Source organism: Phyllostomus discolor, chromosome 11 (assembly GCF_004126475.2).
Source record: "Phyllostomus discolor isolate MPI-MPIP mPhyDis1 chromosome 11, mPhyDis1.pri.v3, whole genome shotgun sequence".
NCBI lineage: Eukaryota > Metazoa > Chordata > Mammalia > Chiroptera > Phyllostomidae > Phyllostomus > Phyllostomus discolor.
In genome coordinates, this window is record NC_040913.2 from 82,191,081 (window position 1) to 82,204,385 (window position 13,305).

General features: G+C 38.7%; 1 protein-coding gene across 2 annotated transcripts in view; it reads right to left on the reverse strand.

Annotated features, from left to right (window-relative positions):
• Nucleotides 1–13,305, reverse strand: part of MSR1 (macrophage scavenger receptor 1) — a 63,389-nt gene that overhangs the window by 26,697 nt on the left and 23,387 nt on the right. For both annotated transcript variants that reach the window (XM_036011675.1, XM_036011676.1), the window contains exons 6-7: nucleotides 8,838–8,918; nucleotides 3,618–3,707 (exon numbers count right to left, since the gene is read on the reverse strand). In XM_036011675.1, the coding sequence (XP_035867568.1) occupies nucleotides 3,618–3,707; nucleotides 8,838–8,918 (171 nt within the window). The remainder of the gene's footprint in view (nucleotides 1–3,617; nucleotides 3,708–8,837; nucleotides 8,919–13,305) is intronic.

Sequence of the window (13,305 nt, forward strand, 5' to 3'; positions counted from 1 at the left end):
CTTTGGGCTTACTCATCTTTTTCTTTCCCTCTTCCTCCCTACCCCAGGAATCCTCGTGTCTCCCATCTCAATCTAAACTGTGTTTTTCTATTCCCATTACAATTTAACTACCTTAATTTCCACTTCTTAGAGGGGTACGTCCCAAGCCTGGGCTGTGAAAGCATTTCTGGGTGTGCATTCCCCGACCTATTGAATCCAGAACACTGAGGGTCAAGCCCAGTAAGCTGTTTAAACAGGCCCTGGAGGGGATTTTGGTGCCGGCTGAAGTTAGAGAACCATAGACCTAAAGAAATTCTCTGCATCTCCTAGGCCAGTACTAACACTGTAACACATCTTGCTACACAGAATGAGTCATTCTCTGTTCTCTACTCCACAGCATCTGGTCCTGCTTCCTAAATGCTTATTACATACTGCATGGCATTAGAGCTAAGTGCTTCTGCATTTTCCTGTCATCTGATCTTGAGGGCAGCGGCTGGGTTATATTTATCTCTAGCACACAGTGAACTCTCATGAAATTGTGTTGACTGGGTGAATGAATGAAGGAAGGAATGCTCTCCCAAGTACTCTAGCTAGTGGGCATTTGTTGAACTCCAGGAGTCTGAGAGTACAAAAATATCTAAAATTGTATAAGCCATAGCTAATAACCAACATGGATAGACATTTTGCTTTGCAATAAAAAAAGAATACATAAGCAAAATAAATTAAAAAAAAACAAGCTGTTAATCCAAAATAGAAACAATAAAACTCAAAAAAAAAAAAAACTGTTTGAAGCACTGAAGATATCTATTGATTACTGATAGCCCATCATGATATTCATTTATAAAGTTAATTGTTATGATTTAATGTAAGTAGGAAGTTACAAATAAATTGTTCCAGAAGGAGTCCCAAACAAACTCCTATCATGATTTGATTTGTATAGAAATTCTACAACATGGGTCCTCTTATTAGGGTTGTTTTGCAGACAAGAACACTGAGGCACAGAGGGGCCAACTGTGTGGAGAGGGGGATTCAGAGATGGGAGTCGGATATGCACTGTGCTGTCTCCGGCAAATGCAAGCAGACGTGCACCATCCCCGTATTTCCCAAGAGGGCAGAGAGAGTATTATACATGAAATCACTGTGTGCCCCCATTAAGTTCAAGGTCAGGCCACTTTGTTTAATCCCCCAGAATGACAAGCCTAAGATTGAGACCCTTCGCATAAACTTTACAGAATCATCTCTATGATTGAACTTTAGATGAGAGATCACTGTGAGGAAGTGCCTGGAAGAACCCCCCCGCCCCCAGGGTGGGGAGACAGCTGGTCTCGCATCCTCATCCCTGAGCCCAATGTGCGAGGCCACGCAGGCCCGCAGTCAACGAGGTTGGCTGCTTCTCGTCAATCAGACCCGTTGTGTATGACGACACAGCTCTTCTGTGGTTTATTTCTAATGTCTCCCCTCACCACTTAGAGAAAAGTTGTGTAAAATAGGCTGTTGGGAGACAGTGAAGCCTTCTTAACATTCCTAAAGTTCTGCCTCATTGCCCCTTTTTGTTTAGACTTTCTAGAAAGACCAATGGAGACAACTGTACTTGAACAGCAATAAAAAAATGAAGAAAAGAAAGACAAATTAGTAACTCTGATTTACTTAGGGTTCACAGTGATATTCATTCATAGAGTTAATCATCATGATCTCAGGTAGAGAGGAAGTTACAAATAAACTGCACCAGAAAGAACCCCCCAAAAAATCTTACCACGATTTGCCAGAGATAGTAAATGAGTAGCTATTTGACATAGATCGTAAACTTGAAACTTAGAATGCAGATGAAATACATGTTTTTCCACTTCACAGAATTATTTTTAATTACCTTAGAATCGGTTAAGTAGCTTTGCAATTTTGTCAAATTCAAGGTTTTTAACTATATTTATTGATTGAACACAAATTGCCCAAATAGGAAATTCAGTAATTCCTGAGTGATGAAGATAATTCCCAACAAATTAATTAAATGGACAAACATTTCTTCCCATGTCTCGAAAAAGGCCCAGTGAAAGCTGGACGGTTTTAGAGCCAGCTGGTGCGTACATACAGCATTCCACTCAGGTGATCAGGTGTCTGGTGGAGACTGGGTGTACGGTGGTCATTTGTGGCTAGCTGATTTTTCTCTTATCACCCAATCGCCATTGACACAGTCCATAAACACCGATACTGTCAAAAATACCTTGACACACCTATTAAAATTGCTAAAATCCCAAACACTAACACAGTCAAATGCCTGTGGATGTGCAGTAATAGGAGTTCTCATTCATTTTGGGTGGGAAGGCAAGATGGTATAGCCGCTTTGAGGGCAGTTTGGCAGCTTATCTTACAGAGCTGCCACAGGTTTACCAGGCAATCCAACCAACACACTTCTAGGTGCATGCGTGTCCGCACAAAAATATGCACATGAACGCCTAAAGCAGCTGCATTCATGACTGCCAAAACTTGGAAGTCACTAAGATGCCCCACAATAGGTGAGTGGATAAATGAACTATAGTACAAGCACACAATGGAATATCCTGAGCATTAAAATGAAATGAGCTATTAGGCCCTAAAAAGATATGCAGAACCTTAAACTGCATTCACTTCAATTGCTCAGTGAACTAAGCCACTCTGACAAGATTACCTATAGTACGACTCCAATTATATGACATTCTGGAAAAGACAAAAGCATGAAGACAGCACACAGATCAGTGGTTGATGGAGTCTGGGGAGGGACAGGAGTGATGATGAGCAGGTGGAACAGACCACAGGGGACGTTTGGGGGCAGTAGAACTACGCTGTATGATACGTATTATAATGATGGATACAGGGCACTAGACATTTGTCAAGACCCATAGAATGAACATCACCAACAATGAACCTCAATGTAAACTGCTGACTTTAATGAATAATAATGCATCCATGTTGGTTTGGCAATTGTAACAAATGCATCATACTAATTAATGCAAGATGTCAATCATAGTTGTAATTGTTTGTGGATAGATGGTATATGCAATTTTTCTACAAACCCAAACAATAAAGATCCTATTACCATGGTCATATTTTATTTTGAAATTAGGAAAAAACCTTGTTCAATTCTAAAATTTCTGTGCAAAGTTCACAGTTCAGGTTTAGGCTCTTGACAGGCTTAAGGAATCATCATGCATGTAAATTTTAAAGGGCACGAAAAGTGTTGATTACACGTAGTAATATATAACAGCAGGCAGTTTATCTTGCATAGAATAGGATTCCAGGTCTACTTGTATTTTGCCAACTATAACCAAAAGTGGCCCGTTTTGGTTAAAGTGTTATTTGTACTTTGCTTGTTTGTTTTCCTTTGCCAGTCTTTCCACTCTCTTTGTTCTATAACAGATGCCGTTTTTCATGGTGATTTATGGTTGGAGAAGTTCATAAATCCTCTGTCTTTTTTTAAAACTATTTGCCTTTGGGACACAGAAACTTTCGTCAGGAGGACAATCATCAGTTTCAGACTGTTCCAGACCACTACGCAGACTGCATGTGAGTGCTACTGTTCAGACTGCGATGGTCACTGGTTTTGTCAGCTAAGAAGTGTGAGCTGGTGCTCACATATTCTATAAGGAAAATTCACATTATCTTACCTGACCTCCCGGGCTTCCCTGCTGGTCCCGAGTGTCCGCGACTTCCAGGAAAGCCAATCGCTCCCCGATCACCTTTAAGCCCTGGGGGACCTGCATAGTCGATGAACAGAAACGTAATTCACTTTTCATACAGACTTCAGAGTATGATGAAACAAACAATCTCGGTCCATTAACGAATATGATCTAGGGGAATCTCCAAAGGGAGTCATGATATCTCTCCTAATATTTCATGTGCGCCATTGACAGACGATAGAAACTGTAAGTAGAAACACTAGTGTATTTAGTACATTGTAGGTTTCCAGTAAATGACATTGTTATTACAAATAAAAACATGTCAGGGGAAAAAGTCTTGGCCTTTTAACCAGAAGGCTTATGTCGTCTAGTATCAGACTATTTATTTTTAAAAATTGGGCCCCTAGATCTGGAATATGTTACTCTAGCTCTCATGGACTTGATTTCACATATTTCACTGTGATCCCAAACAACACATATATTTTTGTGTATATATTATATACATATACAAAACCACAGTTTTACATACTTAAATAAAAACAGCTTGTTTTTTAGCACCATAAATTGCTGTAATAATTGTGAAAACTGCATATAAAAGCAAATAATATTTTCCTGTGGTATAAAATATTCTATTCTGAAGTCCTGTAGCTTGAAATAAATTATTGTAAAAATGTCATTTTAGGTGTCATTATTAGTTTCTAGAAATCCAATTTCAAGATAACTTCTTGGGAAACGCATTATAAAAAATTGATTACACATCTTCTGCCAATGTCAATCTTTTAATATGTTGCCATTAGGTTCAGGCTCCAGAAGGCAGGCTTTATGGCTTATATATACTTAACTCATTAACAGTACTTTCTTAAGGTTCATTCATACAAACACCTAAATTTGAGCTAACTGTTCTCTAAGAGATATTCAGTTTAAGAAGTACATTATCCTAAAGAGTTAAGAAATATTATTCAATCTAGTATAAAATTTGGATTCTAACAGATAATACACAGATATCCAAAGCAATAAAATGATAAATTATGTTTAGAAATATTGGTAAAGTCAGGACATCTCCATTTAATTTAATTACTCAACATATGCTATTTTGTATATGTACAGATATATATAATATGTATATATGTATTTATATATGTATATATAGTTGTACACACTTTGTAGTATATACTGGCTGAACTTCACAGCATATAGCCAAATAACGACCTAACATCAGTTCTTAAAACAAGCGGACAGGTTGGTATTTATACCCTTCTTCCTTAGCCAAGCAAGGCAGGTAAACCTTTGCATTTGCAGTTCTTAGGGTCTGCCCCTCAAATTCACAAATAAAAATATTGAGTCTGAACTTGCTTATTTCTTTATCGTAGAACATTCCCCACTTATAGGGTGCCACTCCTTTTTACCATTTTCTCCATTGATGCAAGAAAAATATATTGGGCAAGCGCATTGTTTCAGCCCACACACAGTCCTGGAGTTACAAGGGTTCTTATCCAAATAAGTCTTCCAGTATGGAGAAAGATGGTAACAAAGTTAACAAATAAATGTAGAAGGTAATTATGGCAATTAAAACTTTAGAAGAATAAGGAAATGTAACAGAATGCCTTGGGAGATCAGAAAGGGCCTCTCCAATGGTGGATCAATGAGTACGTTCAGAATACAGCTGTCTGACCAGGGGTCACATCACATTTTCAATAGGTGAATAAAGAATCTGTAAATGAAGCACTGTGATACCAGAAATTACTCAACTATTAGACCTTTATTATGGCAGATGTTTAAGCAGACTCTAGATAGTCCACAGAGTTATGGGAACAGTTTATGTAACACTGTTTGGAAACATGGCCCCTAAATATAAGCACCACTCTTGAACTGTATTCCAAGAGACCAGATTCTCTGAGACCTTCAGGTGGCAATTAGCTGATTTTCTGCAATAACCTGTGTCAAGGGGGAATGGTCTGGCCCCTGCTTCTAATCCACAGGAAACACAGAACCTCAGCTGTGAAGCAGGTTAGGGCTTCCAGGGGTCTAACTCATCATCCAATTCGAATCTGTCATTTTACAGAAGCAGGAACAGATGAGTGGTCCAGCCACCTCGGTAAGGCTGGTCTAATCATTACTGACATATGCTGGGTGCCCAGCTCTGCATGTAGGCTTCTTTCTGGGGTCTGGCAGACTGGGTAAGAACAAGAACTCTGTAATCCTGTCCATATGAGTTCAAATCCTGGCTCTTCCACTTACCAGCTGCAGCTTAATCTTGGGCAAGCCAGTTAACTTCCCTGTGCATCTGTCAAATGGTGCATTATTTGTCCCTGTTTCATGAGTTTGATGTGATGAGTAAAAGAGCTAATTAATGTAAAACACTTAGAAGAAGTGCCTCCCATGTGACAAATGCTTTGTGTGGGTTCTTCTCCTCCCCCTCCCCTCCTCCTCCTCCTTTATAGTAATACAGTCATTATTTCTACCAGCTCTTGGTGAAAGGTGCTACATTTAGTTTCATTTAACAATATGTACATAGTTAACAGTGATGTTTTGGGATTTGCTGGCACAACACTCCTCACTCAAATGTATGTTTTAGCAAGCACTGCCCCGGAGGAAGCCAGAGGAGACGCCCTTCTAGGTCAGCCTGGGAATAGGGGTGGGATGGGATGAAGACATGGGTGAACATGAAGACTACTAAAATACAGCTCCTGCAGTCCAATATTCACAGTTATGATATCGTTTAGTTCTTCTCCAGAGACCTGGCTCCTATGGTGGAAAATTCAAGCTATGTAAGAAAAGTTAACAGCACCAGTGGATGGTGAAAATTTTGCAATCAAAGGGGTCTTCTCATGGAAGCTTACGAAGGTGGTACCTTCTGTGCATACAGGTCAGGCTACCCTGTGATGCCACCATGGGCAAAAACAGTCCACTAAGGCCTACAGGCAGCAAAAGTACACCAGGAACTAAGGAGGTGTTCTGCAAAGCATTTCTGTCATGGTGGAATAACCCTAAAAGCGGTCCCCAAGGGATCTCAGATGAGATCAAGAGTCCTCAATGATGACATCCGTCACCCTTATATAATTATTTATTGTGCTGTAAGTTCTGTGAAGGCAGAAACTCTGTATTTCTGTGCATGGAATCCATGTAGCCTTGTAGAGCACTAGGCACAGGGAAAGTGCTCGATTAACATTCTTTCAAGTAAAAGGCAATAGGTCATTCTCCCTGGCATAATTCCAAGGAAATGACACTCTGAAATAAATTTCTAATATATTATTTTGAGATAAAGCATACTTTAGCATAATATGCACCTTGTGCATGAGTAACAATTGTGATGGCATTGATTATTTAAGACCACTAGGATAACCACTTAAGTTTCTCAGATTTTCATATTACCATTGTGAGTCTAAATGCCTTTGACTTTACCAAGCTGAGCTTAGAGGGTTTAATTAGATGCATGGCAGGGTGGTGGTGGTGAATTTGCTCAAATCAGGAAGTAGAAGTAACATGACAGCCCACCACATACTCATGACTTCCTCATTCAAGTTCTAAGTATGGGGCAGTTGGGCAATTTGGCAGAGACTGAAATAGAATGCAGCAATTAATTAGGAGGAATCCATTGGGATTCCTGAAAACTTGAATAATTTTGCTGCAGTACACCAAACCAAAGGGTGACCTAATCATCTAAAAGAGTCAACTTATCACTCCAACAAATAAAATCTTTCTTTGACGAGGGCCTGGATAATGCCTGCTTATGTAAATAAGCAGTGCCGACAGCAACAGACTAAACCCTCACTACAAGAATCAAAGCAGCTTTACAATGGCACCTGTATGGCATTAACTAAAGCTAAAGCTTTTAAATCCCTCTTTATATGTCATGCATCCATAATTCAGAAATAGCTGCCGAAGATGCTCCCAGGTGAAGCTTTGCGTGGCAGGTCGAAGCCCAGTCTGGACTTCCATGGCTGAATTATCAAGCATTGACAATGCACTTAGTCATGGAGGAGCTGACGACCTTTGACAATAGCAGGTCTGGCAGCTGACATAACACCAGTTACGTCAGCTGCTGATGACATTAATGCACCATTATTAACATCTGCTGGATGCTTGTCAACTAGAAAGACTTTTCTCAATAAAGAATCTTACCTGGCAGTACTTTTAAGGTTACCCACAAAATGCATATAGAAGTACACACATACTCGTTTTTTCTTGAAAATAATTTTTAAAACTTTTTAATGTAAACTTGATATATTAGCTCTTAAAACACAATTCTACAAAGGTCAGGCAGTTGTAAAATCCATGCTTTTCATTTTTAAAAAATATTTTTCTGATGTAACCTGGGCTAGTCAATACATTGATCAGAAAGAAGAACATTTTATGTAATCAAAAGACAGAACAATGAGATAAAGTACATGGTATTTAGACAATTTTGTCAGCACAAACCGTTCCAGTTATAATTAGACCATGCAATATTCTCCCCGTTTGCAAAAAGCATGTGGGGTATTTGATTCCTAGCCAAAAAGAACACGGCAATCATGTCATCGTTGTCTTCTTAATTTTCTTGAGAGCAAAGAAACTTTTTGCTCTTTCTCCTTTTCTGCCTTCTGTTATCTCCTTTCAAAATATTGCTTTCAAGATTATAGCCATAGACAGGGAAAATAATTGGAAACAATTTTGCCCTAAGTAAAAATACAATGTCTGACAACAAAGGTGAAAGTCAACTGCATTCTAGTCAGCCTTTACATTTGGATTCCATAGGTTTAGGCAAATTCCACTTAAGGACTCTAGAAGGAATCTAATCCAATTTGCCTCTGACTTACATTAATGCATAATTTTTGCATCTTAAAAACCAGATTACTTGCAAACATATTCAACACGAAGAAGATTGTCATATTCTCCTCCACGTGGGATGTAAAGCTAGATCGCACCTTATACAGACTGCTGTCCGTGCTATGGACAGCACTCCTCCCTAGGTTTATGTGCTTTGTGAACAGCCCCACGCAGTTACTCTGGCTAAAGCCTATAACTTCCTCCAGGGTCAGCACTTCCGTTCAGCACGTGAGAGTGATTAGGCTACTGGGACGGGTAATACGCCCCTTGATGGACACACACAGCACACACACTTCCCACAGGGAAACAAATAGCTCTTGCCCCTACGCGCATACACAGATGGGTCTTACAGAGCCCCGCAGTGCATGAGCAAGTTTGCGTAAATAGTTCCCATTACCATACCTATTGGGCCTGGACTGCCTTGTGGGCCAGCTTCTCCGGTGAAACCTCTATCTCCTTTTTCACCTGGGGGTCCAGGGGGACCTTTAAAAAATAAATTACAATTACTGATCATAGTTTTAAAGCACAGATAAAATGGGCCTGTCATTTGTTAAGACAACCGTATAACTAAACTCAAAGCCTTTTATTTGTTACATAATAATGCAGAGTAAGTACGACCTTCCCCAATAGAGGCGTACCCTGCTATGGAGCAGTGCAATGTCATATACTCACATTAGACAGCCTCAATTGTCCTAAATTAGACAGCCTCATTGTGTGCACCTATTTATGTGTGCCTAGCACTTTTCTGGGTTCTCAGAACTGAGGACAGAGAAGACACACCGAGTCAAAATCGGCATAAACCCATGTGGGCGTTGTGCACATACTGGACAGATTTTACTGTATTGAGTTTGATGCTGTGTGCAAAAGGTATGACTAAAAACGTACAACTCATGAGCGATGCCCTCAAGGGAAACTAAAGCACACACAGCAGACGGCCAAAACACTAGAGCTGAAGGTGACAAACTCGGATATTTGTTAGGTTCAGATCAGCGTGAGTAGCAATGTGAAAGGCTGTATTGAGGGAGTGGGATTTGAAGGGTACTTTGAACACTGAAGAGAATGAGATGAAAGAGAATTCTGGGTAAGTGGGAGAGATGCAGGGAATAGAAAACAGGTGAAAATAAGAAAGGAATCCTTTTTCAAGTAAAATATTAAATAGGGAGTCTACTTAATATTTTACAGATATAGATATTCTAAAACAAGTTGGAGGGGTTACAGGGAAAATTTTGACTACTTGGCCTCACAATTTCTCAGGGGTCTCTGAGTACTGAGTTAGATCAACACCGACTCAGTCATTTGAATTTTATGTGCCCAGCAAGACAGATACATGATATGTGATCACTTCTTCAGGATGATGGTACTGAGCATGTCTTTAGGCCCTAAAGGTATCCTACTAGAATTCTCTCTTCTACGCAGAGTGCACAGGGAAAACATTATTCTCTACATTTACAGCAAACAATTTTCTTTCCAGCTCCAAAAGGAAGAAACAAACTTGGATGTATCATTGAATAATTGCATAGTGATGTTTTAAAAGAGACACTTTCAACTGCTGTGGTTCAGCCACACACACAGCCCAAGGACAATACACAACTATCTTTAGTCTCACTGGTTAGAGCTGTTTGTTTACAAATTTTAGCTAGATTAGGAGATATAACAACTGAAGAGTCCATTGTAGTCACCTTCTTTGTTTCCAGTTACTAGTTAGCCTCTCACAATTCCGTTTCACGACCATATCACTAACCACCTGTGAGCACGAAATGGAAAGAATGCTACCAGTCAGCTCCATTGCTAATGTATGTCAAAGGAAACTAGATTAATAATGGTCAAAACATACGATTTGCTCTAGTTCAAAAAGCCATAGTAATTCACACAATTTTTTCTTCATCTTTAATACCTCCTAACTGTGAAGTTATAGGAATAATTCATAAATGCTATAGCAATAATTTTCCATGAAAAAATCCCTCTATAAAACACACATACAAAATCTACTATTTAGCTCCTTCCCTATGGTAATTTTTTAAAAAGCAAATCAGATTTCTACATAGCCCCAAGATATATACTGATTTAGAATACTCAGTAATCATAAATATCATAGACTAACATTATGCAGTTTAGTACAAAGCAAACCCGGGCATATTTTTATTTAAAATGCTCAGATGATGACATAGCACTAACAACATCTGCTTACATTTCCAGAGCTAGGCATCATGTCCTACTCATTATGATCATAATTTTTTTGTTTTGTTCTCAATCTCACCTCATATTTAGATCATAAAAATCTGCCAAATCTTCTAGGCTCTTACTGCTTAAACCTGCCCCTTTTTTTTGTATTCTTCCAGTTTTCATGCTTACTGACTTAGATATATTTAATCTGGAAGAGGCCTTAGAAACTTTAGGCAAACATACTTATAGAAGGTCAGAGAGAGTGAATTGTTCAAGGTCTTAAAGCTAACTGAGTAAAACCAGAGCTAGAACTCTTAGTTCCTGACATCCTAGGTGATGCTATTCCAAACTTAATTGACTTCATTTTTGACATCTGTCCTTCCACTCCTGAGATTATATGATTACACTTTTATTTATAGTGGCTAAAGACACAATCTACTTTTAAGTCCAATAATTAATTGCACACAAATCTCTAAATTTAAATATCATCGATTGCTTATTCTTCTTCTTTACTATCATATACATAGATACTAGAAAAATAAACATTTTCCAAATGAATATAATGTTATCGTTTTCACCACTGAGACATATCATATTTTATTTCTCTTAATGTTCTTCCTCAATGTTCACCAACTTTGTTTCTTTAAATCACATTGCACCCCTTCTTCACCAAACTCTGCTTTACTGTTTCAACAACTCAGTCCTTCAAACTATAGTTACTAAAATTACCTGAGAAATGTATTAAAATAGCTTTCTCTCTTTAATCTTTACTGTTATTCAGAAACTATTAATATAAAGAGGAGGAATAGAAAGTAATGATGCTGATCCTACAACCCACAAGTGATGAAGAACTCAATTCATACAATATGTCTCCCCAGGTTACAGTTTAATAAATATTTATTAAAAGTTTACTTTATGGCTAGATGCTATAATAATATAAAAATAGTCCCTCATTTTAAGGAACTTAATGTTTCCAAAAAGATATAACATTTCACTAGAAGATATTATTAGATACTTTTAGATATGACAACCATATTAAGAATTCTCCTGTGGAAAAAAAAATACTTAGTGTTCAATATAAAGGAGGATATAAATGTCCGTCGGAATATTACTGTGGTGGAACCAGAGAAGGCTTCATGTAAGAGGCCCCACATGAGATGGACATTGAATGATAGGTATTTTTAGATACTAGTAGAAGAGGAAAGGTATTATTTCAAGTGAAGGAAAAATACCTGAGGCAGGACGTAAAAAGTGTTGGGTATGTTAGAATCACAGTAAAATCAGCTGAAATATTTTGTATCAGAAAGGGAAAAGGAAGGACATGAGACATTCAAAAATAGTTAAGAAACCATGAGTGCCAGCAAGAGAAGTACATGTGTCATAAGGAGGCAATGAAATGCTTTTTGCAATCTAGGGTTTCCTTTCAGGAACACTGCATTCTAAGAAGAATGAAGAAAGGATTGTAGCGGGAAAGGCTGAAGCAGGAAATGATCGGGAGACTATTTCCATAGTTGGGCAGAGCAGTGATAAAAATAGCCTACACGTGACTATAAAGAAGTGACAAGGGGACAGAGACCATGAAATATAAGAACTAATGATAGCCTTGGGAGAAAGAATGAAAACAATTACATTTTCTTCCTGGAAACCTGGAGGGATAATACTGCCCATTACAAAGGGTAACTTGACAAGAAAGTACTAAGAATAAGAAGAAATTAAAGTCCTGGCTTCCCTTCTTCATTCAACACATATGTAATTGCTCACCTACTACATATCAGGTGCTCTAACAGGGCCCGTGTGTGGACAGGTAGTCCAGCGTTGACGAGACCCACCTCCCTGGAGCTCACATTCCATTGGGGAAGACATATGTAAACAAATAAGCAACTGAACATGGGAAACCATTCCCTGCAGCAGTAAGTGCTGTGAGGAAGTTAAAGCAAATGATGATAGAGAGACGGAGAGAAGAATGAGAATGGGAGAGGGAAAAACGGTCTCTAAAAGGATGACTTTGAGTGGAGCGAGGAAGGACTAGAGATGTAAGAGAAGAACATCTCAAGACAGACAGAAGGGCTCTACTGCACACGCTGGACAGCAACGCCGTCATTCTTTCAGATGTCCAAGCTAGACAGAGGGTTTGCCAAGGGCAAACTGGAAAATGAGGGCAAGTAAGTGGCTGGATACCAGACTCAGCAGGAGTCTAGATTTTCTTCCACACCTGATAGGAAGATATCAGAGGGTCTTAAGCTCGAGAGAGAAGAAACCTAATCATATTTTCCATAGCATCCTTTTGCTCTGCATTATGTAGAATGGATGAAAAGTAGAATCAGGGAGAACAATTGGGAAGTTGATGTATTACATTAAACTGGAATGCAGGTGCTTAAATGAGAATAGTAGTAGAGGAGATAATGAAATGAGTTTTATTATAAATATCATAGGCAAGAAGAGTTAACAGGACTCATAGATGGATTAGTTGTAGAGACTGAGAGAAAGACAAAGGTCAAAGATAGCTTTCAAGATGGAGTGAGTAACAAATTAGACAGTGATACAATTAACAGGTAAGATTGGGGTAGTGACAGATTTGAGGGTAGATGGGTGTGAGGTGCTCAAGTGTTTGGTTTTGGATCGGTAAAGTTTGGGATCTTTATTTGAAACCTAATGTGGAGCTGTCTAATTGTTAGCAAGAAGCTGATTAGTTCAAATTTGTCTTTCT